The sequence below is a fragment of the Protobothrops mucrosquamatus genome, unplaced genomic scaffold, assembly GCF_001527695.2.
Source record: "Protobothrops mucrosquamatus isolate PMUCROS unplaced genomic scaffold, P.Mucros_1.0 scaffold304, whole genome shotgun sequence".
In the NCBI taxonomy this organism is placed as follows: Eukaryota; Metazoa; Chordata; class Lepidosauria; order Squamata; family Viperidae; genus Protobothrops; species Protobothrops mucrosquamatus.
The window spans coordinates 132,964-160,200 of record NW_015386646.1 but is presented as its reverse complement, the minus strand read 5'-3'; the positions used below and the strand labels follow the sequence as shown (position 1 = coordinate 160,200).

At 34.9% G+C, this 27,237-nt stretch overlaps 1 protein-coding gene across 1 annotated transcript in view; it reads left to right on the top strand.

Moving 5' to 3' along the window:
* USP24 (ubiquitin specific peptidase 24) overlaps nucleotides 1–27,237 on the top strand; it is a 78,971-nt gene that overhangs the window by 30,159 nt on the left and 21,575 nt on the right. Inside the window, exons 17-45 of the mRNA XM_029283976.1 lie at nucleotides 297–446; nucleotides 589–720; nucleotides 1,101–1,212; nucleotides 1,800–1,876; nucleotides 2,717–2,857; nucleotides 4,444–4,497; nucleotides 4,914–5,029; nucleotides 6,767–6,833; nucleotides 8,491–8,601; nucleotides 8,817–8,915; nucleotides 8,994–9,158; nucleotides 10,294–10,379; nucleotides 10,529–10,622; nucleotides 11,347–11,502; nucleotides 14,888–14,985; nucleotides 16,264–16,359; nucleotides 16,461–16,689; nucleotides 16,857–17,016; nucleotides 17,312–17,467; nucleotides 18,149–18,219; nucleotides 19,078–19,238; nucleotides 21,463–21,524; nucleotides 22,256–22,447; nucleotides 23,230–23,347; nucleotides 24,719–24,863; nucleotides 25,051–25,170; nucleotides 26,025–26,150; nucleotides 26,575–26,673; nucleotides 26,769–26,851. Of these exons, the coding sequence (XP_029139809.1) occupies nucleotides 297–446; nucleotides 589–720; nucleotides 1,101–1,212; nucleotides 1,800–1,876; nucleotides 2,717–2,857; nucleotides 4,444–4,497; nucleotides 4,914–5,029; nucleotides 6,767–6,833; nucleotides 8,491–8,601; nucleotides 8,817–8,915; nucleotides 8,994–9,158; nucleotides 10,294–10,379; nucleotides 10,529–10,622; nucleotides 11,347–11,502; nucleotides 14,888–14,985; nucleotides 16,264–16,359; nucleotides 16,461–16,689; nucleotides 16,857–17,016; nucleotides 17,312–17,467; nucleotides 18,149–18,219; nucleotides 19,078–19,238; nucleotides 21,463–21,524; nucleotides 22,256–22,447; nucleotides 23,230–23,347; nucleotides 24,719–24,863; nucleotides 25,051–25,170; nucleotides 26,025–26,150; nucleotides 26,575–26,673; nucleotides 26,769–26,851 (3,476 nt within the window). The remainder of the gene's footprint in view (nucleotides 1–296; nucleotides 447–588; nucleotides 721–1,100; nucleotides 1,213–1,799; nucleotides 1,877–2,716; nucleotides 2,858–4,443; nucleotides 4,498–4,913; nucleotides 5,030–6,766; nucleotides 6,834–8,490; nucleotides 8,602–8,816; nucleotides 8,916–8,993; nucleotides 9,159–10,293; nucleotides 10,380–10,528; nucleotides 10,623–11,346; nucleotides 11,503–14,887; nucleotides 14,986–16,263; nucleotides 16,360–16,460; nucleotides 16,690–16,856; nucleotides 17,017–17,311; nucleotides 17,468–18,148; nucleotides 18,220–19,077; nucleotides 19,239–21,462; nucleotides 21,525–22,255; nucleotides 22,448–23,229; nucleotides 23,348–24,718; nucleotides 24,864–25,050; nucleotides 25,171–26,024; nucleotides 26,151–26,574; nucleotides 26,674–26,768; nucleotides 26,852–27,237) is intronic.

The following is a 27,237-nucleotide window of genomic DNA, read 5'->3' as shown; positions in this document are numbered from 1 at the left end:
ATGTATTCAAAATACATGGCAGTTTATTCCAGAAGCATGAATAGGATATAAACTGCATAATCTTATGCCTCCATAGGATTTGTGCTCAGAGATGCCTGCAGGAAACTTCCACTTATTTAAAATCTGATTGTTTTAATCAGGTTTATATTATATAATATGGTGTAATATAATATAGTGTAATATAATATAGTGCAATATAATATAATGTAATGTAATCTAATACAATACAATACAATATATAAAGTGTATATATTCTAATAACTTATTTAACAGATTTTTTTAATATTTTTGTCAAGAGCATTATTCAAGACTTGAAGAAAAACTTTGAGATAGTGAAACTGGTAACAGGAAGCTTAATAGCTTGCCACAGATTGGCTGCCTCAGTAGCAGGTGCCGGAGGCCTTTCAGGAACAACATTGGTGGATGGCCGGTACACCTATCGGGAGGTAAGCAAACAATGGCTTATAAAAACTAAAACAAATACAAATGAGGTCCTTAAAAAGGAAAAATATGAGCACAAAAATAATGTAAAAGAATCTCTTCAAAAATATTCAGTGCAACTCAAGTGTATTATTTTTCTCTTTCCAGTACTTAGAGGCACACCTCAAATTTCTGGCATTTTTTCTTCAAGAGGCCACCCTCTATTTAGGATGGAATCGTGCTCGGGAAATCTGGGAATGCCTTGTAACAGGTCAAGATGTTTGTGAGCTAGATCGAGAGGTGAGATCCCGCAAATGGTAGGCAAGCAATTTATGTAAAAATGCAGGTTTGATCAGAATGCTTCCTATTGTAACGCCTCTTGATTACCCATACTACTACATCCAATTTTTTATTCATTTGTAAGCTCAATTATATTGATACCCTGCTGAGCTGATTCAAGTTGCGAAAATAGAAACAGTATTTTTTTAAAAAGGAAATACAAGGTAAGCATAAAGCTAATCAAAATAAATATCAGTAAATATACCTTACTGGATATTTATGCATACATGAAACTTTGAATAATAGGCACTTACTGACTAAATTCTGGCTCATGAAATAAGCAACAATGTATTTGCCTATTAAAGTAAGGAAAGTTAGAAAATTGTGTGTTTCTCTTACAGATGTGCTTTGAATGGTTTACAAAAGGACAGCATGACCTTGAAGGTGACGTGCAGCAGCAGCTTTTTAAAGAAAAAATTCTTAAATTGGAGTCCTATGAAATCACTATGAATGGTATGTTAAGTATTTTTGTCTTTTGGGATTTCAGAATAATCCTGAAAGTCTGTCAGATACTTTGGGATAAAAGTAGTGAATTTTCTGATGCTGTAAATCTTGTTAGTTTCAAAAAAATCCTTAGGGAGTCAAGTAGGTAGGAAGTACTTTCTCATTCCTTCTCTATCTGCCAATCGCTCTCTGAATAATAATTTTGAGATCCTGGCATGGATGATGTAGGATGCAGCACTGGAGACTGGGAAAAGGAGATGTCCAAATTGGCTATTCTCTAGAGGAATGCATTTATATTTCACTTCCAGGCCCAGTAGCTCTTCCCATTGACCAAGGCCTCCCAATTCTTAAAAGAGGTGTTTCAGGAGGAAAGGTTGAAAACTGATCTCCATTTCCCAGCCCTTTGTCTTTGTAGTTCTCTGAATCCAATCTAGTAAATGGTTTTTGAGGGGAATAAGGGGGGTATAATTAAATCTAAACAATATTGACCTATTGTCAGTTTGCCTGAAAGCAACTGTTTTATATCGCCAATATTTGTGCTATGTATTTAAATAAAAATAGTGGGATTCCTTTACACCGTTCATTTTTAAAAACAGGTTTTGGTTTGTTTAAGACCTTTTTTGAAAATGTGAATCTTTGTGATCATCGATTAAAACGACAAGGAACTCAATTGGTAAGCATTTTTCTATAATCATATACTGTATACCATTCACATTTCACAGGCAAAATAGTATAAGAAGGAAAAAATGATGGCTAGGTGCTGGTTCTTTTAGGATTAGGAGTTTGGATTTGCCCTAAATTTAAATCTAAAACTAAACTATAGGGCAAATATAAACCCTTAATCCTTTAGGGGTTTACTTTTATGTCAGCTCACTTGAATGTTACCAATTCTGTTATTCAACTTGCTATTTAATTTGTATATGTTACAAGAATGCAGTTGACATACATAGAAACTTTTAAAATAATAAAAACAGCTTTGCTATATTAATAGCAAAGAACTATAGAACTATAATATAGTCTGGTTTTCTCTTGGAATAAACTTAACATAAGTATAAAAGAATAAATTGCAGTTTATACCATTTACTATCATAAAACTGTGTGCTAAGCCATTGTTGTAAATTGGCTTATAAAGATAACTGTGATTTTGTACAATATACTACAGGAATGCATGGTGAGTTTTGCTTTATTTGGTTTTCTGTTTAGGTTATTATCCCCTTCCAAAGCTTTTAACTTGATCTTTAGAAATATAAGGGAAGAATAGTTACGAAAGAAATTAAAAGAAAAAGAGATTGGCCAAACATGGATTGCAATATATTAATTTTGCTCATTTATGAAATTGACTTTGTGTTACTTTTAGTTTGTTCAATAAACTGTTTTAGTGTGACACATGAACCCACAGCATATTTAAGGTGTCTATGTTACTATGTTTAAAAGTCTTTGTAAATTTGATTATTTTGAGGTTATCTGTAACGTATTATCTGCTCCAAGTACTGACTTTTCTTTGTTTCTGCAGCAAGTAGAAAAACTGGAATTAATAGGAATGGATTTTATTTGGAAAATTGCAATGGAGTCACCAGATGAAGAAATAGCTAACGAAGCTATCCAGTTAATAATAAACTATAGTTACATTAATTTAAATCCACGATTGAAAAAGGTAATAATTCTGAATTAATTTCATGTACAATGGGTAGAGCTGTGTGGTACGTAGATGAGGCTAGGCACTAGGGTTTATCTTTTTTCTGTTTTGTTTTTTGTTTGTTTTGTGAGAGGGAGATAGGAGGCTAAAAGCTAAGGATATATTCTGTAGCTTATTTCTGTTCCTAGCATCAGAATGGCAACAGTGGTTAGAATGCAATATTTTAGGCTAACTCTGCTCACAGTCTGGAGTCCCATCCTGACGGGCTCAAGGTTGACTCAGCCTTCCATATTTTTGAGATTGGTGAAATGAGGACCCGAGTTGTTGGGGGCAATATGCTGACATTGTAAGCATATTGAAAGAGTGCTGTAAAGCACTAGGGGCAGTATCTAAGTGGTATGGCTAGTTTCAGTCATGTAATCAGCTGACTCCTTATACCATATATGAAAAGTTGCTGATTTTATAAGTGGGCAATATAATGGCCAACACTGCTTTAATGTTTTAGAATAAACAAATTTAAAGAAGATTTAGACTTCCTTGATTGTCCCAATAANATTGAAAGAGTGCTGTAAAGCACTAGGGGCAGTATCTAAGTGGTATGGCTAGTTTCAGTCATGTAATCAGCTGACTCCTTATACCATATATGAAAAGTTGCTGATTTTATAAGTGGGCAATATAATGGCCAACACTGCTTTAATGTTTTAGAATAAACAAATTTAAAGAAGATTTAGACTTCCTTGATTGTCCCAATAAAAGGAAAGTTGCAAGAGAAAAGATTTTTTAATTAGCTCTCTATTAATTCCAGTGTTTATTTGAGTTGAGTTATAAGGAAAATCATAATTAAGGTTTCCTCTTGGAAAGTTTGTTTGTTTTGAGAAAGAAGACATTGATTATGTAGGCATTTGGCAGATACTTAATTAGTAATTTTCTGGGATTTTGGCTTGGGAGCAAGAGTTTGTTTTGCTGCTTTGATCATTTTCACTAGCTCTTCCCGTGAGCTGACAAACTCCAGATGGTTTTGTCTTCTTTACCATGTCATCCAAATCAATGCTTGGAAGATATGCTAAACATATTGTTGATGAAGGCCATCCATAGCTTCTTTGCTGGATTCATAGAGTCAGCAGGAATAAGCAGAGAAATATGTACTATTGTTTATATTGTTGTGTTGCATAAATATGCCCCAAAATACAATGGCTAACCATTAACATTTACATTTTTTTTTATTCTTACGATTCTACGATTTTACTTTGGATGCTATTTCTGGAACAAAATAGAACATTTGAGCCAAAATTTTTAGTAAACTATAAGCAAAATACATATTAACAGGCATTTAGAAATCTGATATGTTCCATAACACAGTAAAATACAATAAACTATTCATTGTCACATCTTAGATATGGGATATGAAGAAAGAAAAAAAATTTGTCGTTCATTGTTATGCTAGCAAATTATTAGGTTAGACTGGTTTGAATTACATAACAAGTTTATTAAGCAATTATTTTGCTTTTTCTCAATCTTATTCATGTTTGCATTTAGCAATTTAGGTTTTAAATAATGCTGGTTTTTCTATATATATTTAATTGATTACTTTTTATTATTTTCAGGATTCTGTGTCACTCCATAAGAAATTCATTGCTGATTGTTATTCAAGATTAGAAGTAAGGGTTCACTTTCTAAAATAATATTTCTTGTTTTATTTTGTTCTTGTACAATTCTAGAGTCATAATCAAATGTTCCATAAAGTTACTTTCTTGAATATCAATAAATTGGGGAGTTGTAAAAGTGGTTTCTGAACAAAATTGCTCTACCTGTTAACTGCAGCTTCAATGAAATATTTATTTCATTAACATCAAAGTTTGTGTACAGTAGTAGTAGTAGTAGTAGTAGTAGTAGTAGTAGTAGTAGTAGTAGTAATAAAGTTGGAAGGTACCTTGGAGGTCATCTAGACCAACCCCCTGCTCAGGCAGGAAATCCTATACCTATATCTCCTTTTTATTTTCCCAATGTGGCCTCAGTGGTTGCTGTCCTCTTAATAGCCTTCACTTTAGTTCAGCAATAGTGTTTTTCATTTTAGGCAGCCAGTTCAGCTCTTGGTGGCCCAACGCTGACTCATGCTGTTACCAGAGCTACCAAAATGCTGACAGCAACTGCCATGCCCACTGTGGCAACATCAGTACAATCTCCATACAGGTAAGCTTACACTTCACAATATGTAGACTTTATCCATGTTCCTTGTCAATTCCCAGGACTGCATACAAGAGAGAAATGTCTTTTGGATGTGCAAAAGATGCTTGAAGATCAAAATGTCAATTTCATGTTTCCCAATTTTTTAAAAAAGTGTATTGTGGAGTTCTGTGCTAAACTTGGAAAAAATACTCTTATGTTTCCCTGAACTGGGGACCAAACAGAACTCTTATGATCTGTGCTGTTTTTTCAATTGCTCACCATATGTGAACGGTGGGTTTTGTTTTTTAAAGAATTCAAGGAAGTAGACACTTGGAGATCCAATAGAAGGCATAGATTCCAGTCATGTTTCTAGAACTAGTTGAGGGATGAGATGATCTTGGAGGTGACAGTTACATACATGATCAAAGTTTAAGAACATTATAGGGCAGAGAAAATGGACATTGTGTTTTTAAGTTCTTTGTTACAGAAATATAACAATCACTAGGTTCTAAATAATGTAATCATTTCTATCTGTGTGTTTTCTTTTGCAGTCAGGTAATGAAATGCCAGAATGATAACTATATGCGTGCAGAACTGTGATTAATAGCATTGTGTGCTGGTTAGTGACTGCAATAATGTCAAGGAAGGAATAGTATTAAACTTTCACATCTTATAAACTCAAATCTGTTTAAACTATTGCTGTTTGCATCTGTGGCAAATAGTTTATGTGAATAAAATAACATTATCAAAAGCAGAAATAGACTTTTACAGCTTTTGGCTTGAAGTTTCTTCCTAATGCTCAAACATCTATGTGAATAAAATAAAATGAATCATTTAGATGGTGCTTCATTGCTATATTCTGTTCTGTGTTAGTATTTGAAGGCAGAAGCCACAAAAGAGTCCTTAACAGTTGTTTTCATTGTTTGCTGTGTAGCTTTTAAAAATAGTTAAAATGGTTAAATTGGGCACACGGCTAAAGTGAGAGGTTTTCTTAATTGGACTGTCCTATTAAGATTGTTGAAAAGAGCAAACACATTATATTTAATTATTTGACACCTGCAATATTAATATGTTCTGACGCTTGTAAGCATGCTCCTTCTTTGTACATATTTTTATCCTATTAATGTGGATGTCCTACATCATTTTTTTAACTTACTAATATAATATAATTGTGACCAATATTATTTTGGACTAAAACTCATCCCAGATACAAAATATACAGAAAACTTGTACTCTTTTCCGTTTCTTCTTTTGCTGTGAACCATTGGACTGAGACTGTACATAAAGGAAGAGATAAATATTGTAATTGAATCTTCATGTGTGATACATTTCATTGATCGAAATTAGTCTAGTATATTAAAATAATTGCTTCACGCTCTCCCTTATCACTTGAGGTGGGAGGGCTTTTCTATTCAATGGTAGCCCTCTTTTCTTTTAAAATATAGTTACACTACTGTTTTTTAGAAATAGTCAAAATCAGCTCCTTATTTAATTGCTACTTTGGAGCTAAACACACATGTACACGTACATGCATGTACTTAATACTATTTCGTGTAAGACGTGCTTATATCATGTACCAGAAAACAATTCCAAGATAAGAAAATGATGCCACTTCTCTGAAAATATTTTTCAGAAACTCATTCAAATCTCTGCTATTTATTCAAAGGCCATCCAAATATACAAATATGCAATTCAAAATCAGTTCAAATATTGTTTGAAAGTTATCTAAATCTCTGCTATTTTAAATCTCTGCTACTCTAGGTCAACAAAACTTGTAATAATTGAGAGACTGCTACTTCTGGCAGAACGCTATGTTATCACAATAGAGGTAAAAGAAAAATGGTTTTGTACAGATATTTTATTTACTAAATGCTTAGTTTGTATCTGGGAATCCTTTGTTTAATTTCTGTTTCTATAATTGGATTCATTCTGCAGCTTAATTCAGATATGTATCCCTTAGTCCAAGTTTAAGAAATCTTGCAGTGAGAATATGCTGGGAGTATGGAGTCGGGTGGGGGAATAAGGACAAATGTGATTAGAAGACAGTTTTAATAGCTGCAAAATCTATACGTAAAGTCAATTTTCTGTGGGCAGAAAATGTCTGTCAAGAAAATTAAGACAACTGACTCCTGGAATTATCAATGATAGCTTTCAATTTATCCATTGTCATAATTGTATGTCATAAATTGGTTGCTTTTAGACCATTTTATTTAAGACATAAATTTTCATGAGCTGAAGCTGACTTCATCAAATACATGGAATGACCTGACTAATGTGGTATTTAAATATATTGGGATGATGAAAGGAAGGGGGAAACGGTGGTTATGCTGATAGAAATTCCTTAGGAAGCAGAATGCAATTACCTATCAGTTAAAAATGGAAATGTATTAAGAACTTATATTAAGAACTTATTGTGTATGTTCTTCTAAAATAGCTTGAAATCTCTTGATGTACTGTATACATGTATGTTCCTATGTTTCCTACTCAGTTGTTTTAGCAAAGTTTCTTTGTTCCAAACTCCACTTTGAGCTCTGTGAGGGAATGTCTTGGAAGATTAAAATACTGCTGTTAACTTGATTTTGTTTTGAGTTCTGATGACAAGCTAGCGTCCATTAATTCTTTTGTGCAAGGGCTGACCTGTTTGTCTTATGTAGAATCCAGACAGCATTGCTGGCAGATGATGACATGTTTCACATTAGAAGACATGTGCAGGCTATTCTAACTTGGTGTGTAAAGCTTTGTGTGTAATGGTAAACATTAATGTAAATGTGGGGTAGACAACTGGGCTTGCTGCAAGGTATGGTTCCCATGCTGGTATTGTGTCCTGGTGCTTGTAAGAATCTTCTTCAGGTTGGGTATGCAAGTATGGGCTTGCCACCCAAACCTATGAAAGCGTAACATCATGGTCCAGTAGGGGCTGCAGATTAGTATTGGTGTGTTTGAGTAGTTGAGCTGTGAATAACAACCCAGCATATTCTGTTGTTTTGCCTTTGTAGCTAGTAATTTAATAGGATCTCCCCTGGGGATTGGTCTGTGTTGATCTGCACACTGAGCTCACAGTGTGTGTAGTTCAGCCTGGCTTGTTTTTGCCAGTTGAGTATCACTGCCTATAGTGTCAATATTCATGTAATTATAATGGAGAGCCTAACTATAAATTTAGAGTTGATTTGTTGGTATGTTCTGGATTGAAGGAGGATGTTTCCTTTGTAATTGCATGTGGTCGTAAATGAGGCCAGTTGATTGTTGACCCTGCATGCTGCTGAAGTGGTATGAATAATATACAGTGGTGCTTAAAAGTTTATGAATCCTTTTGAATTTTTATTATTTTGCTTAAATATGACCTATGATGTGATCTCTATACAAGTAGCATAACTAGATAAAGAGAAACTGATTAAGCAAGTGAGTCAAAACTTATTCATTTATTTATTGAGGAAAATGATCCAAAGGTATATATTATTATATTTTTATTTTCCTTTCCTCTATAGGATCTTTACTCTGTTCCTCGTACTATTCTACCTCACGGTGCTTCCTTTCATGGGCATCTTTTAACTCTCAATGTTACATATGAGTCTACCAAAGATACATTTACAGTAGAGGTATGTAATTTTATAGTGTGGTAATATTTCTAGGATTGCAGAATTTCCTAATTTAAAAAAGATTGATAGGAGACATAATATGTAATATGCTGAAAAACATGAGAACTTGAGAGACAGCGTGGAGCATATTAATATGCAGTTACACTTTTCATACGCTGATGGCATATGGTTGTCAATTGAGAGTATGGATGACAAAAATATTTTTCTTTTTATAGGCTCATAGCAATGAAACCATCGGAAGCGTCAGATGGAAAATAGCAAAATTATTGAATGCCCCTGTGGACAATATTCAAATCTTTGCCAACGATAGTTTGGTATGTTAATTGCTTGTAAGTATATTTCACGTTGTAATGTCTGCTAAATCTAAGGGTTTTTTTTTTTAATTATTTCAGTTAACAGTGAATAAAGATCAGAAGCTGCTTCATCAGCTAGGTTTCTCTGATGAACAAACACTTACTGTAAAAACACTGGGAAGTGGAACTCCATCAGCAAGTTCTGCCGATTCATCATCCAGCAGCAGTAGCAATGTCTTCAGTTCATCATATGCAATGGAACAGGTAAAACAGGAAAGACTGAAATGTGGATTTCATATTTTTCATTAAATTGACATGTTACTGTCAGTCAGAGTTAGGTTTATGTCTATGGAGGTTCTCAGGCATCCAAGTCATGGCTGTCCCAAAGGTGCTTTCAAAAAGGCAACTGTACTTTCTTGATTTTTCTTGAAGAATTCTCACTTCTCATCCAAGAAGTTTCGTCAGTTCTAATTAACTGGTGGGAAATCCATGAAGAAGTGAAGCATCTTCAGGAAAAATCAAGGAAGTCCAGTTGCCTTTTTGAAAGCACCTTTGGGATAGAGTTACGTTCTAAGTGAAGAGAGAGATAGCATCTTCTATTTTTCCTTTTCTAGCATTGTTTTTTATGCAGATACCCAATTTTTATTAAACTGGTTTTCTAAAGTGAATTCTGCTCACCCGTGATTTGCTCTCTAATATTGTTCTCTCTATCCAGATACAGAGTATATTGTTTAACTGATTACATATTGTATGTTCATAATACATGCATTTGGGCAACTTAGTCGTTTGTTTCCTGGTATATCCCAAGTTGCTCATGAAGCTTAAAAATTATCTAAAAAGGTGGTGAGAGCTGCTGTTCTGAAAGTGAGATGAACTTAAAATGGAAACTCTGTTTTCCATTTGAATTAAGAACCTTGGCAAAGCCAGCAGGAACCCTTACTGTTGTTTTAATTTCTTTTTGTTTCTTTGCTTCAACAAAGTCTTACTAGAATTTCAGAAACAAATGCATCCAAATTGTTTGAAATAATGCCAACTGTAAATAACGAGGGGGGGAAATGGGAAAGCAGAAGCTGTCCCTAAAATAGTTCAAGAGAAATATTTCATCCCAGAACTCAGATAATTCAGAATTCAGAAATGTAATGTTCTGCTAATGTTTTGTCATTTTTCACTAAAAAAAACAACAAAACACCAGTATTGACGGTTGCCCTGATTTGCTTTGCAGATTCATATTAAGGGTTTGATTTGAGGAGATAGCTGGAAGTTGATGTAAAAAGTCTTATGCTAGGAAAGGAAGGAAGGATATGTCTTTAGGCCAAGTTTTAAATGTATGCAGTTGTGCTTAAAAATAAGATTGTTTAAAAGAGATGAAAGAACTCATAATATATTCTTTAATCCTCAGGAAAAATCTCTTCCTGGTGTAGTAATGGCCCTTGTATACAATGTATTTGATATGCTTTACCAGCTTGCTAACCTGGAAGAGCCGAGGTAAGTTAAGCATTGTTAATGTAGTATGGAAATGCTATGGCTGCAGAATTTAAAGATCCATATTCTTTAAAAGCATATGCGAATACACACAGACTGTCCTCCAGCAGAAACCTAAGTGCATTGTATGGGTTTTTTTTCAAATTCTTCAGGATTACTTTGAGAGTTCGGAGGCTTCTTTTATTGATTCCTACGGATCCAGCTATTCAGGAAGCTCTTGATCAATTAGACTCACTCGGACGAAAGGTACCGGTTGCCAACCAGAATGATAAAAACTAATAACAATCGAGTTTTATTTGCTTCTTACCGTTCATACTGAAATTAATGAAAAGAGAACTAGAGTGATATTAATTGACTGTAATGATTTCACTGAAATAAGTTGAAGCGATGCAATCTATTCGTTCTTATGGGATAAAATGTAAATTGTCCCTGGCTACATTAAAATGGTCTCAGGGTTTGGATAAAATGGAATATTGATTTTGTAAAGTGGGTATTCCCATTTGCTCAATGCGAGTACTTTATTTCTAGAGATTCATACTGCGTGTCTAATGTGTTTACTGCTCCTGGGACTGGAAAATAGTGCAGGGTTGGCATAGCTGTGCATTAGCTGGCAGGCCTCCCGTAAAGAATTTATTATCTTTAATGTATGTCTGTTTAAGTTACAGGCTCATTTAATATAATCTTAATACTCCTGGCTGAACTGCCTTCATAAGCCAGCAGCCAACAGGCACTGAATCCTAAATATATTCCATATACAGTTTAATCTGAGACAGGAAAGTTATTCTTAGGCACAGCTTATTTTGGGGGAGTAAAGCAGATTACAGGATAGTCTATGGGTAATTAGTTTGGGGGCTCTGAAAAAGCAATATATAAGATTGTCTTAAACTCTGAGAGTTATTTATCATAATTTCACAGAGACCATGTAAGAATAGCCTTCTACTCACTTTCTCTGTGCTTCTTTTCCCCTTAGAAAACACTGCTCTCTGAAACAAATTCTCAATCTTCAAAATCTCCTTCTCTGTCTGCAAAGCACCAACACCAGCCTAGTGCAGCTTCAATACTTGAAAGTCTTTTCAGGTCTTTTGCTCCAGGAATGTCTACCTTTAGAGTGCTTTATAATCTTGAGGTAAGAATGAAATTGTGGCTAGAGAAAGGCCAAAGTCAGAATTACAATACATGCTTTGCCTATATGTACAGTTCCCATTACCTTCAAGTACGGCTAGAACAGTTAAAAAAAAAACTATGGGGAACTGTCGGTCAATAGAAGAGGTACTGAGTTAACTGGAGCAATGCTTACTTCCTAGGAGTCTTCTTAATACTATAAAATATATTTATTCAATGCTTGCTATGATCTCCATAACAAAACTGCAATTCTCATTATTTATAGTAATTAAGGTATTTATAGTAAGTCTAGTTACTATAATGCAGTATGGGTCAATCAATTATTTTAAAAAGAAACTTTTCATAAATGAGGAGTAAACAACATAATGTAACTTAGTCCACTGCTTTGAGCTATAACTTTTTTACAATATCTTATCTCTGGCCCGGCTGCCTAAAATGAATAAGAATTTAAATCCAGCAATTTCGGAAAGGCACCAATTTGCTTATTTTATACTAGCGCCATATTTTTGGTTTAGATTATCTGTTTTACAGTCCCTTTAGAGATTCTGTAAGCAAGTAACTCTTTATTATTTACCTTGCATTGATGATACATATCACTCATCATTTTGTAATTCTGTTCTTCCATTATATTTATGTACTATAAGTATCAAAATATCTCCTTGAAATGGGTATTTGGTACTGGAAGATCAAACAGATTCCTGACAAACCTAGCAGACAACTTTATCTTCCAAAAAGTAGAGAAGGGAACTAGAGGATTAGCCATTTTTGATATAATTCTCACTAACAGAGATGAAATGATAGAAGATGTTGAAGCCATAGAAACCTTGGGAGGAAGTGATCATGCAATATTGGAATTCAACATTATGGAAGCACAAGCAATAGAACACAGTCAAACTAGAGTCTTGGACTTCAAAAGAGCTAATTTCAATAAACTTAGGGTTTGGGAAGGATTCCATGGATGAGAATCCTCCAGGGGAAAACAACTCAAGAAGCTTGGGAAATTTTGAAAAGTGAGATAATAAAAGCCCAGTCTAGCACAATATCAACAAAGAGGAAAAATAACAGCTCTCAAAAGAAACCAGCATGGCTGCATAAAGAACTCTCTGATAAATTGAAAGATAAAAAGGACAACTATAGAAAGTGGAAAGAGGGATACATAACTAAGTCAGAATATCAGCAAATAGCCAAGCCTGCAAAGATGAAGTTAGGAAAGCTAAGGCTCAAAATGAACTAAGACTTGTGACCAAAGTCAAAAATAACAAAAAAAGCTTCTTTCAACATGTAAAAAACAAGAAAAAAATGAAGGAAACGATTGGTCCATTAGTGGGTGAATGTGGCAAGAAGGTAACAAGCAACAGGGAGAAAGCAGAACTATTTAACTCATTTTTTGCATCTGTCTTTACACAAAGGGAAAAAAACAGATCAACCTATCAAAAATAGTGCCATAAAAAACAGAATAGAAACACAAGTTAAGATAGGCAAGAAAGTGGTAAGTGAGCACCTATCCAGCCTAGACGAGTTCAAATCACCAGGACCAGATGGATTACACCCCAGGGTTCTCAAGGAACTGGCAGATGTGATCTCAGAACCACTGAACTATGTTTTTCAAAGATCCTGGAGCACTGGGGAACTACCAGAGCACTGGAAAAGAGCTGATGTAGTTCCCATCTTCAAAAAAGGGAAAAAAATGGATCCAGGAAATTACAGACCTCTCAGCCTGACCTCAGTACTTGGGAAGATTCTGGAAAAGATAATCAAACAATGAATCAGTGAACACCTAGAGGCAAACAAAGTCATTACTAAAAGCCAACACGAGTTTGTCAAAAACAGATCATGCCAGACAAATCTTATTGCATTCTTTGACCAAGTGACAAAATTAGTGGACCAGAGGAATGCTGTGGATATAATTTACTTGGACTTCAGTAAGGCATTTGACAAAGTAGATCACAACCTACTACTTGATAAGATAGAAAAATGCGGGTTAGACAGCATCACCACCAGATGGATCTGTAGTTGGCTGACCGGCCGTACTCAGCGTGTGGTCCTCAATGGAACCACATCTACATGGAGGGAAGTGTGTAGTGGGGTGCCCTAGGGCTCTGTTCTGGGCCCAGGGCTCTTCAACATCTTCATCAACGATTTAAACGAGGGGATAGATGGGGAACTCATCAAATTTGCAGACAACACCAAGCTGGCAGAAATAGCCAACACTCCAGAAGACAGGCTTAGGATACAGGAGGATCTGGACAGACTTGAACACTGGGCGCTATCTAACAAAATGAAATTCAATGGTGAAAAAAGTAAGGTTCTACATTTAGGCAAGAAAAACCAAATGTACAGGTATAGTTTAGGGGGTACCTTGCTCAATAGTAGTAACTGTGAAAGGGATCTTGGAATCCTAGTGGACAATCATTTAAATATGAGCCAGCAGTGTGCTGCAGCTGCCAAAAGAGCCAACACAGTGCTAGGCTACAATAACAGGGATAGAATCAAGATCACGTGAAATATTAATACCACTTTACAATGCCTTGGTAAGGCCACACTTGGAATACTGCATCCAGTTTTGGTCACCGCGATGTAAAAAAGATGTTAAGACTCTAGAAAGAGTACAGAAAAGAGCAACAAAGATGATTAGGGGATTGGAGGCTAAAACATATAAGGAACGGTTGCTGGAATTGGGTATGTCTAGTTTAATGAAGAGAAGGACGAGCGGGGACATGATAGCAGTGTTCCAATATCTCAGGGGATGCCACAAAGAAGAGGGAGTCAAACTATTTTCCAAAGCAAGGCAGGACAAGAAGCAATGGATGGAAACTAACCAAAGAGAGAAGCAACCTAGAACTAAGGAGAAACTTCCTCACAGTTGGAACAATTAACCAGTGGAACAACCTGCTTCCAGAAGCAGTGAATGCTCCAACACTGGAAGTTTTTAAGAAGAAACTGGACAGCCATTTGTCCGAAATGGTATAGGGTTACCTGCCTGAACAGGGGTTGGACTTGATGACCTCCAAGGTCCCTTCCAACTTTATTTTTATTATTATTATTATTATTATTATTATTATTATTATTATTATTATTATTATTATTATTATTATTATTATTATTATTATTATTATTATTATTATTATTACCTTGAAAAGCTTTGTTAATGTTCATGAAGTTATATTATTACTTGTATTGATTCACTTCCCACTTACCCGTTATAACTGGTGAGTGGGAAGTGGATGAAACGGACCCTTTGAATTCAGATGATTTTTTTTTTAAAATGCATAATATTCTGAATAGTATTCAATAGTAGATATTGTTGCCTGTTGCCAAGCAGGAAATCATGCAAGCTATTTAGTGAGATAGGTTTAATTGCATGTTTCTAAAATTATGAATATTTTTAGGTACTGAGTTCCAAGCTAATGCCTACAGCAGATGATGAAATGGCAAGAAATTGTGCCAAATCATTTTGTGAAAACTTCCTTAGAGCAGGAGGCTTGAGGTTGGTTTTTAAATATTTCAATCAGCTGAAGAGTTAACTAAGGTCAAACTGTTGAATGTTTACAAGTCAGTTGAAATTAAATGTTGTAACTTAGTGTTCTGAATATTATAGGAAGATAAGTTACTTTGTCTTATTAATTTGTTTATATACAATTCTTAACTTTCTAAGTAGCTTTCAAACTTACATACATGGTAGTGATCAATTTTACTGAAAGTATTTGTTCTCTCCTTCCACTTACCGGTCTTCTGTAAATAACCTGTCTATAGAGGTACCAACCACAACTGACTCTCAGTCTTTAATTTGGTCCTAACCTCTTCATAACTGTAATGAGGCTGATTTCAGAAAACAAGTCCCATTGCAAGAAAGAAAATGAAGATGTTATTTAAAGAATTGTGTGATAAATGGGCTTTGTTTTCCCAAAAAATAGTTTTGCACAAAATAAGATTGCTGAAATGTCACAGGTATCACAGGTATCAAGGTCTCTAAGGAAACCATACTATGATTGATCATATTCCTGTATATATTTGGTTGGTTGACCAGTACTCTGGCTTGTAAAACTATATGGATTAGGCAGGGAAGCCGATGAAGATTCTCAATAATTCAGGTAGAGTTGTCTGGACGTTGAGCCATGGCAACTGGACTTCTTTTCTTCTTGGCTTGAAACATTTCACTGCTTATCCAAGTAGATTGAAGAAACTACTTGCATAAGCAGCGAAATGTTTCAAACCAAAAAGAAAAGAAGCTCAGGTGCCATGACTCAACTTTGAGACATTAGACAGAAATGTTTAACTACTGCGTCTCATACAGCAACTGAAGTGCCAGTGATTCAGCCATTGTTCAGGGAAAGGAGAGGAAGGAAGGAATATTATTTTCTGTATACTAAAAAGTAGAATTTTACATAATTGAAAATAGAACATTTGGGACAGTAACATAAAGTTAATTCTGTCGTAGTAGTATAGTGATCACGTGAATTATTTGCCAGACTTAACGTTTGTAAGAATTGGTGTAATTATTCATGCTGTTAAACAAGCAAAGTTCAGTTTTGATACTTTATTGTGAAAAGAATCTGGCTCGTCACTAGTTTTCTACATATTTTAATTTTATTATCTAAAGCAGACATGTCAAACTCGCAACATCACGTGACATCGCGCGATGTATCGGGACTGTCTTGCCATTGCCGGCAATGGGGTGGGTGCGGGTTCTGTGTGACGCATCCGGCCTGCGGGCCGGCAGTTTGACACCCTCGATCTAAAGAAAGCTAATGGTTTTTTTTTCTAGCTTGGTAGTGAATGTCATGCAGAGAGATTCCATCCCCTCAGAAGTGGACTATGAAACCAGACAAGGAGTATATTCCATCTGTTTGCAGCTAGCAAGGTATGTGCTTGATTTGCTCAGAAATATGTAATATACTGAATAGTTTGATCTTAGTGTAGTCAGTGCTATTCGTAGTTTAAATGGCACATTTTTATGTTTAGGTTTTTGCTTGTTGGGCAAACAATGCCAACTTTATTTGATGAAGATGTGACTAAACATGGAGTGGAAACACTTTCTTCCCGCCCCTTCCGTAACGTGACTCGGCAAACTACCAGGCAGATGTCAATCTGTGGAACTCCTGAGAAGTCTTCATATCGGCAACTGTCTGTTTCGGACAGGTCCTCCATTAGAGTAGAGGAGATAATTCCTGCAGCACGAGTCGCAATACAAGTAAGTAATAGCAACAGCCGTACTAAAAAAAAAGATTATATATATTTTTGTATAGAATGATAATAGACTGATCACAATAACAATCCTCTGATTTGTGGTTACTTGAAGTGTCGCCTTACCTTCGCTTAGTTATTTCAAGCAAGAAAGAAAATTCTCTTTCTTTACAGACCATGGATGCTAGTGACTTCACATCTACAGTTGCTTGTTTCATGCGACTCTCATGGGCGGCTGCGGCAGGACGCCTTGATCTGGTGGGGAGCAGCCAGCCAATAAAAGAAAGCAACACTTTGTTTCCTGTTGGGATTCGTAATCGGCTTAGTAGCTCAGGTACTGCATTAGTTTAATTTAATTGAAAAAGCAGAGAGTTTGTTCTCTGACATATTTGATTCTACCGGTAGCTAATTCAGTCCAAACATGAAAGAATTGTAAGACTGAAAAGGAAGGTGTTTTTATATCGGGGGTCCCCAACCTTGGCCACTTTATGACTTGTGGACTTCAGCTCCCAGAATTCCTCAGCCAGCATGGCTGGCTGAGGAATTCTGGGAGTTGAAGTCCACAAGTCATAAAGCGGCCAAGTTTGGGACCACTGCTTTATATGATCTCTCTTTTTAATCTATTGCAGGAAGCAATTGCAGTTCAGGAAGTGAAGGGGAACCAACCACTCTACATGCTGGAATCTGTGTGAGGCAGCATTCAGTATCCACCAAAGATGCACTGATTGCTGGAGAGGCTTTGTCTCTCTTGGTCACATGTCTGCAACTTCGTAGCCAACAACTAGGTAGGCTTGTGGGAACATGTTACATTTTTATATTGAATGTCAATTCCATTAATAATTGTGCTCCATAAAGTGGGTCCTGTTACATTGTGAAGGTTCAGTCCAACCTTCCCAAATTTTGTCGTTCACCCTTTCCTCATTTCTAATTATGCTTGCATTTTGCTGTACGAACAGGTCTTGGGAGTTGGTCAGCACATACAACATAAATGCTACATACGGGTGGTCCTTGACTTACGACTGCAATTGAGCCCCAAATTTCTGTTGCTAAGCGAGACAATTGTTAAGTGAGCTTTGTCTCATTTTACAACCTTTCTTGCCTCAGTTGTTAAGGGAATCAATGAAACTGTTAAGTTAGTAACACAGTTGTTAAGTGAATCTGGCTTCCTCATTGACTTTGCTTGTCAGAAGGTCGCAAAAGATGAACACATGAACACTGCAACCGTCGTAAATACACCTCAGTTGCCAAGCATTCAAACTTAGATCATGTGGACGCTACAGCAGTCATAAGTGTGATAAACAGTCCTAAGTCATTTTTTCAGTGCCATGGTCACTAAACAAATTGTTTTAAGTCAAGAACCGCCTCTGTTCATATTTTCTGAAATGACATGTTAGTATAAAATAGTATAACATTATGCAACATATTCCAATGAAACACCTTGAAAACATAGAATGTTTTTATCTTAGGATCTTTCTACAATCTCCCTTGTGTTGCTGATTTTATCATAGACATACTGCTTGGTTCACCAAGTGCTGAGGTGAGTAGTTTGCATTTCTGTTTCAAAGATTTTTTTTTTCAGGACATTAGCAACATAAACATCTTTTACATGGATAGATCTGTATAAGGGACAATTGGTAAATATTTGCTACTGACATAAGCTACTTTTACACGATTAATAACATGCTGCATAAAACTCCAAGGATAAGAGAGCTGCACCAGGGGGTGGGGGACAAGGGGAAACACGCATATTACATTATTTTAAAAGTTGTTATGATTCTTGATGCTTGTATACAAGCTTAAAATCAAAATTATGTTTGCTTCATGCAGAATGTAACTTGTCAGAATTTCTTGTATAGAAAAAATTATCCAGTTGGAAATGTATTTAATCTTAGTTCTATTTAACTAAGCATGGTAGTACAGCTTTTTTTTTTAAAGATATCTATTGATTTCAGGTTTGCAGACCATTAGCAAGGGAGACTGTAATGATTGGGTGATAGAACTGCCAATCAAAATACAGCACCAGTGAGCACCTCCTCCACAGTTTCATTCCAGCATAGGAAGGGAACTGGAGAAAGTCATTTGGGAGGTGGAAAGACAAATCTGAGGCAGATTTGGAGTACAAGCTTGGGAATACCTTACTATTAGAGGATAGGATAGGAAGGGAATATAGAGACTTAAAAGAATTTCCAAACAAAAAAAGGAGCTTAGTGGGGATAGTATAACAAAAAGATAGTACAGTAAAAGAAAAGAGCCATAAAAGGCATTTCAGATGAATCCATGCTAAAAAGATTAGCTTAATAGGCAGTGAGCCAAATGTGAAGGTGGTTTTCCAGATTCCTAAAGCACTTTTGTTTCAAAAGGTTTGTGACCAGATATTTGCTTTTCTTTTTTCCAGATTCGTCGTGTTGCCTGTGATCAATTATATACCCTTAGTCAGACAGATACATTGGCTCATCCTGAGGTTCAGAAACCCAACCAATTTCTCTTGAGTGTCATTCTTACAGCTCAGCTGCCCCTTTGGTCACCTACCAGCATCATGAGAGGAGTCAACCAGAGGTAAGCTGGAGACATGTTTGTTCTGTGCAGAATGTAAGAATTAAATATAAGCATTTGTCTGAAATGTATACTTAAATGAAAATAACTCAGCCAGAGAAACAAAATACCTAAGTGCTAGAAGTGAACTGAATGTGTTCAGTCTCCTATGGAAATGATGCCATCATATAGAAATTGTTGGGCCCCAATATACCCACTTCTTCATGTATGATCTTTTTAAATGGACAGTTGAAGAAAGTAGTTCGTGATAGCCTTTTGCCAAGTTAATATATTCTTAACTATGTGACTGTACAATATACACAAACAAAATACAAGCTAATAGTTCACTTTATTCACCTTGTTGTGGTGTGCTATAAAAAAGATTTCTAAATAGCTTCCATTTAGGATGGTAAAATAATTTAAATACAAAATAAGATATTAAATCTTGAAGTCAAAATAGTTTCAGCAAAAAATAACCCAGAGTCAGAAAACAGACTTTAAACTGGTTTTACAACTGCAGAACATTTGTGGGATATTAATTGGTCCATTTCAGATGGGAAGACGGATGTGATACCAAGATTGCACAATAGCTTTAGCTTTGGTAAATAACTTATGCTACAGACATTAATGACTTTCAGTATTATTAGGCATGATATCCTACAAGGTTGGTAGAACTATGCATTGGGGCTATTGATTTACTATGGTTGTTGTGTTCTTGTAAGGGTCCGCCCAGAAGGAGGTGCTGTGGAATGATTGTTGAACAGCGCTAGACCATTATCCTTTGGTTATCTCATAGGATCTGTCTTTCCTCATGCAGTTTAGTATCTACATGAAACTGCTGAGAGAAATCATTCAGAAATTTGAAGTGGAAAATTTCTACTTTTCTGGTTGTTTCAGAAAAGACCGTTCAGACTGATTTTGTGTAGAATCAATAGTGCAAGAAATGGTTTTGTTTCTGACCTGTGTTAGCCCTATTATCATTAGTTATCTTATTTGTTTTGTACATCATTTATAAATCCCATAAAGATTCATAAAATCTTTAATAGTCCGAGCAAGTCCATTAGTTCTCTACTGAGACAGAGAGCTCATGAAAAGTTAACTCATCAATAGGACATTAACTTTGAATGATTAACCATAACTGAACAATAAAGCATCACTATGTAAAGGTAGTTGTCCCTTAACAATGGTAACTCCATTGCCAAGCGACACAATTATAAAACACAATGTCACATGACCACACCAACTTACGACGGCTGTGATGGCAGTTCGAGTTGACATCATGGCCATTAAGCTCAACATCATATGATCGCCATTTGCAATGTCTTGCTTGCTTCTCCCTTGATTTTGCTTGTTGGAAACCAGAACTGAAGGTTGCAAATGGCGATCACATGACCTCCGGGCCATGTGGAATTGTGATCATATGACTGTGGGGATGCTGTTGATGGCCACAATTACAATGACCAGTTCTAAGCCTCATATCCATGGTTTAGTACGGAAGAAATTAAACATGGGAATGCTATTATGCCCACCCACCCCCATTGAGGTCATGGAGAAAAGATGGGGTTGTATGGTGGATGAGTGGGTTTCAGACCTTTGACTGTTCAGTATCCTCCTCTACTGTTGAAAGATAAAATTTAACATTTCCTATGTGGGACTGCTACAATATGGTCACTAATTTAGTATTTTTCATCATAGTCATAGTGTGATGAATGAATTTATTGAAAATCCCAGCACAGTTTATTCCCAAGGCAATCCTTTTGAGAGCCTTCAGTGCCAAGTCTGAGATTGCTTAATTACTTCAAGAGGGAGGTGATAAGTTGTAGTAAAACACAGCAGCATCTCCAGTTGTCCTAAACTGGAAGGTTGCTTTGTAAGCCAATCTCCACGTTTTAGTCTTTTTAAAATTATGGTTACATTTTCAGTTTAAAAGCGCCATTCTGTTGAACATGCAGGAGGTTCAATGCTTTAAAAAGCATTAAAACAAGTAGCAAATCCTAGATTTGTTTTTAATGAAGATTTTAAGCTATTGTATTTTTGTAAACACGATATAGGCCAATTTTCCCAATTACAAAAAAATGAAGAAAAATGCAACTTTATTTTTTAATATAAAATGTGCATGTCTGGATCCGTTAGCTCCATCAAAGTAAAAAAGTTTTATGAGAAAACAATATATGTAAAAGTGAAGATTTCTGCAAATTGTCATATGCTTATAAGAATTTTAATAGTAATTGCTTGATTTCATTTTTAGACACTTGTCCCAATGTACGGAATACTTTGATCTTAGATGCCAATTATTGGACGATCTTACATGTAAGTAGTAGAAACTAAAACTGCTTTAAATTGCAAAAGAAAATGTTCTTTATTCCAAAAGATAGGATTCTAAGTATATCACAACCAAAAACATTTATTCTAAAAAAGCAACTGAAATAATGTTATTCTTACAATTTTTCTTTTTGAACTTTGTTCTAAACACTGTCATTTAGTTCAAAATCCACAGTTTAGATTTATCCTGAACAAGCAGAAGAATAGCAGTATTTGCTAATCCCACTTTTAAGGCTAAGGAAATAAACTTTTCTATCTTGTTGACAGAAATAACATCTTTATAGAGCTTTAATAAGTAGGCAGAATAATTCTGCGATTTTTAAAACTAACTATACATAAGCTACAGTATATAAAACTATATATAGTTATATAAACTACACGAGTAAATGGAAACATTATACCTTTTCAGTAACTATTTCGGAAATGATTTTTAAGATGTGAAATTATTGTAATAATGTAAATTGTCATATTTGATTTTGGTAACAGAACCACGTTTGAAGTTATATATTTGCAGCTTGTACTATCTAAAGATCTCAAGCTTGTCATTTTTAAGGAGAAGGAACTAGGTTAATTTTTAAATTAAATGCTTGCTTTATGTCACATGTTTTAAATTAGCATTAGTGTTGATTTTGATTATGTTTCTCTTTGGACTATTTGAATATAGTGGTATGCTTAATATTTTCCTTCTGCCCTTCCTTCGTTTGGTTATTATCACATAGCTTCAGAAATGGAACAGCTAAAGATAAGTCCAGCTGTCATGTTGGAGGATGAAATCACTTGGTTGGATAATTTTGAACCTACTCGTGCAGCTGAGTGTGAAACCAGTGAAGCTGACAATGTGTTATTGGCAGGACATTTAAGACTTATTAAGACTCTTCTCTCACTTTGTGGGGCAGAAAAGGAAATGCTAGGTAACTATTACTTTCCACAACTCATGATTTAATTGCATTATAATTTGCAATTATTTACTCTTTTGCAAAGTTGAATGTAAATACAACTTTAGTTAAAAATTATGACATTCTACTACTATCAGTACTATCTTTCTCTTTTGGAACATATTATTATTATTATTATTATTATTATTATTATTATTATTATTATTATTATTATTATTATTATTATTATTATTATTATTATTAAAGTTGGAAGGGACCTTGGAGGTCATCTACTCCAATCCCCTGCTCAGGCAGGAAACCCTATATCATTTCAGACAAATGGCTGTCCAGTCTCTTCTTAAAAATTTCCAGTGTTGGAGCATTCACCGCTTCTGGAGGCAGGTTGTTCCACGGGTTAATTGTTCTAACTGTCAGGAAGTTTCTCCTTAGTTCTAGGTTGCTTCTCTCTTTGATTATGTGGAAGCTTGCAAGTAAATCTTTATTTACCAAACCAGAGAGTGCTGCTGTATGGGAATTTTACTTTTTCAGCACGGTGTGTAAAATGATACGATCAACACAGCGCTTTAAATCAAATATAAACAAGAAATTTATTTCTGTTCAGTTATTTCTGTGTTTTTGTCTGTGTGTATGTATGTATGTGTGTATGTATGTATGTATGTATATGTACATATACATATACGAGAAATACATGTTCTCTGATCACCTGTGTATCTAGCAACATACCATTCTGTTCTGTAAATGCTTTCTGCAAGCATGTTAATTCTTAACTGTAATAATAGTTTTGGTTTTTTACATAGGTTCATCTTTGATCAAACCATTGTTAGATGACTTCCTCTTCCGAGCATCCAGGATTATCCTGAACAGTCATTCTCCAGTTGGCAGCATTGCTGCTACTCAGCAAGATTTTCACCCAAAGTAAAGCATATATTAGTGTATTGGTGATAGTAAAGAATAGTGTACAGGGAGTAGAGGGGGTATTATGTTACTTGATTGATCAGATCTGTCCAAGTGTAAATCAAAGTGGGGCTTTTTCATTTTTAAATATCTGCATTTCCTATCATTCACAAGTAACTAAAATAAATATTTATATTTATATGTTACTTATATGTAAGGGTGTAGGTCTATACACATGCTGTATATAGTATGTTTTATAGTATGTATATAGTATGTTTACACTTTGAGAGGAAGCAACTAAATTTCATTTTTAATGTGTGCCATTGTGCCCACAGGAAAAAATGACAATAAAGGTTATCTAATCTAATACAAATGTCCCCAAGAAAGTTACTAAGGAGCTTCATGGTATCATTATAAATCAATCCTGGGTCATTTATTGTTATATACTTACCTTAATAAATACCTTTGCTGAATGAAGTTAAGCTGATTGTCAGAAGAGAGGACTCTTTTAGCTGTGATAGCCTGCTTGTGCCTCTGCTACACTTTGGGAACCAAGCAACAATATTCTACATTTTATGTAGAGGGAATGTGGAATGACTGTTGTAATGCATTTAGTGTCCTATTACTCATATAGATTGATGTTAGATTTAATTGTGCTTTTACTTTTTTAATTCTCTTCTTAGAATGTAATCCACCTAAAATATTTAGGATTGAATAAATTAGTAGTATGCTAAATAAGTCGTATTTTCTGGATGTGTAGAGAAATAACCTTTAAAGATTTGTTTTATTCCACATTCTCAATTTTAAGTCACTTCATTTATCCAAATCTATTGCTATTTCTAAATAGTAATTTATTTTACTTCAATTTAATGATTTGCAATCATCATGTATATTTCTAGATTTCTCACAGTATAAAATACAGCTTCCAGAGCACCCTGGAAACTCTTCATAGGGTACTGTTTTTGACATCTTGATAATTTCCATCAAGTTTGACTTAGACAAATCACTCAAGCAGTTCATACTGAAAAAGACCAAGTCATCAATTAATGTTATTAATATTGGTATGGAATTCAATTCCTCCACATTTCTGAGATCAAATGTGCAGAATCAGATGGTAACTGTAGCCCAAGACCCAATAAAGATTGTCCACCTTTAATTACATCCTCCACCAGATATTACTTTATAAAATGGAATCAAAAACAACTATCTCTTTTGTCTGCATGTACAGTATAATAGCTTTAACTCATCCAGGAAATTAAACAGATGATTTTAGAATTGCTTTGCACAGAAAGGCACTAAACCTCAATTGATTCTTTTTGGAAGCAGATTACTATATTTTACAAGTATTAACAGCTGAATATTGGCTATGAATAATCGAGTCCTTTGTTTTAGATGCAGCACAGTGAATAGTCGCTTAGCAGCATATGAAGTTCTAGTAATGTTGGCTGATAGTTCACCCTCAAATCTTCAGCTTATTACAAAAGAATTGCTTTCTATGCATCACCAGCTTGATCCAGCTCTTTCCAAGGAATTTGATGTAAGTAAACAGGCTTTTTCTTTAGTGCAAATAGTAATACTACTCAGAGGTTTACCCAAAATATATATTGAGCAAAATCAATATGGGTAAGTTCCATACTTAAAGCAAATATTTCAATCAGCAACATTAGTTCTTCGTAAATTACATCTATTTTTCTATGTTACAATTTTTTCTTCTTTATCCTCAGTATCTCCCACCTGTAGATGGTCGATCTATTTATGGATTTGTGGGGCTAAAGAACGGTGGAGCTACCTGTTATATGAATGCAGTTTTCCAACAACTGTATATGCAGCCAGGTCTACCTGAGGTAATATTTATTTATAGTCTTGTGAAAAATGCTTTTAGCAATCCTGTTGATTATATACATAGAAGTTTCTCGGGAAGGAAGGAGAGTTGACATATAAATCTATGATGATGATAAGCAGCAACTTGAAATTGACCCATATTAACAACTAGTTAACAGACTAGGTCTGCCCTGGGATAGTCCAATGTGAATCAGTGCTGAGGTAAGGAGTAAGACTCAGAAAAATTAAATTTGATTCTCCAATTGTTCAATATGACTACAGTGCAAGCAGTATCATTTTATTTTATTTTGTGTAGAATGAATTTGACAAGGAAGCTATGCAGAGTTGAAATAAGAATCAGAGAGTTTTTAAGTATACTCTTTTAAACATTTCATTTTTAAATGCCTGTTGGGATTTAGTGGTCTCCTATGGAGAAGAATAAATGCCAAATTGGGAGAAATTTATGCAAAAATATGGGGCATTCATAAGGAATGATGATGTCCCTTCCTGAGCTGATTGTCAAGGATTGCAGTAAAGGTGTGAGGCATGGATTTAGTTTTTCATTAAAAAAAACCACTAATCCAAGATAGCTGATGATGTACCTCTTAACAGATTATGACATAACTGCTTAGGATGAGAAACAGATGACAATGAGGCAGAGCCATGTTACTTAGAACAAAGGTTCTTTCTGTCACCGAAATGTTAATGTGAATGCTAACTAATGATTTTCTGATAACAATAAGAGCAAAGCTAATGGTTATCAGCGGATCCAAAGGTTTGTACCGGAATATTATTATTAGTCGCTTTAGTGGCACAAATGAATACAAATAAATATTGTTGCACTTTTAATAAACACTATTAAAAATTGTTTCTAAAGGCATTGCTTTCAATTGATGATAACATGGACAATCCTGATGACAATGTATTCTATCAAGTTCAGTCCCTCTTTGGTTATTTAATGGAAAGCAAGCTGCAATATTACATACCGGAAAACTTCTGGAAGGTATTACTTACTGTTTTTTAAGCATGACTCCTTTTTTTTCTTCTTTCTTTTTTCATCATGATTTAAAATGATAATTTAGATCACAACATTTTGAAAAAAGGATTCCCATTTAATTTTAGTTAGCCCTACTCATAGTCTCTCAGTGATATAGAATCCTAAAGTTTGTTTGTTTGTTTGTTTAAATTTATTAGCCTTCCAGTTGTAATGGACTCAAATAGCATTCGTCTCTTTAGTAATATTCTCAGGAAGAGAATCCAAAGTAGTATTCTCAAGAGAAGGTATATTTTCTTATAAAAAGAGTTGGGTAAAGATAAGAAGGCACCTTTTTCTTCCTGTTTAGATTGGCTTACTTACTTAGTGCATTCTAGTGACATTTATAGATCTTGAAGCATTTAACTGAGTGGATTGCATCTGTATTTTATAGATCTTTAAAATGTGGAATAAGGAGCTTTATGTACGTGAACAGCAAGATGCTTATGAATTCTTCACCAGCCTTATAGATCAAATGGATGAATACCTTAAGGTGAATTACACTTTTGGTACATTGGTATAGTAATTCAGTTCATTGTTTCAACTGATGCACAGTTAATCTGCTATTGGCATTTCAATCTCTTACAGAAAATAGGAAGAGACCAGATCTTTAAAAACACCTTTCAGGGCATATATTCTGATCAGAAAATCTGTAAGGATTGTCCTCACAGGTAAGTGAAGATCAGGTGTCGTAAGATAAAGTAGATGTCCCTCTCGGCATACTGAAAGTGAAATCTATAGGTGAAGAAAGAGATCCACTTTTGTAAGCCTTTGCATGGCAAACACAAAAATCACTATTTTTAGCACTTTACCATTGGTATCAAATGAAAGCTTTGTATACACCAATCCAAAACTGTTACATTTCTGGACTTTCTAGAATTAAGATAGAGGTGGGGGAGGATATGTATACAGATCCTGGATCTGCATACTTCCTGTCTAGGTATGTTAACATGGGAAAAGGAAAAACTAGAGAAGAAAAGAAAAAGCATGCCATATACAAGTGGTACAATTCAGTGGTTTATTATACTTTTAATAAATGATAAAGGTGGTTACTGAA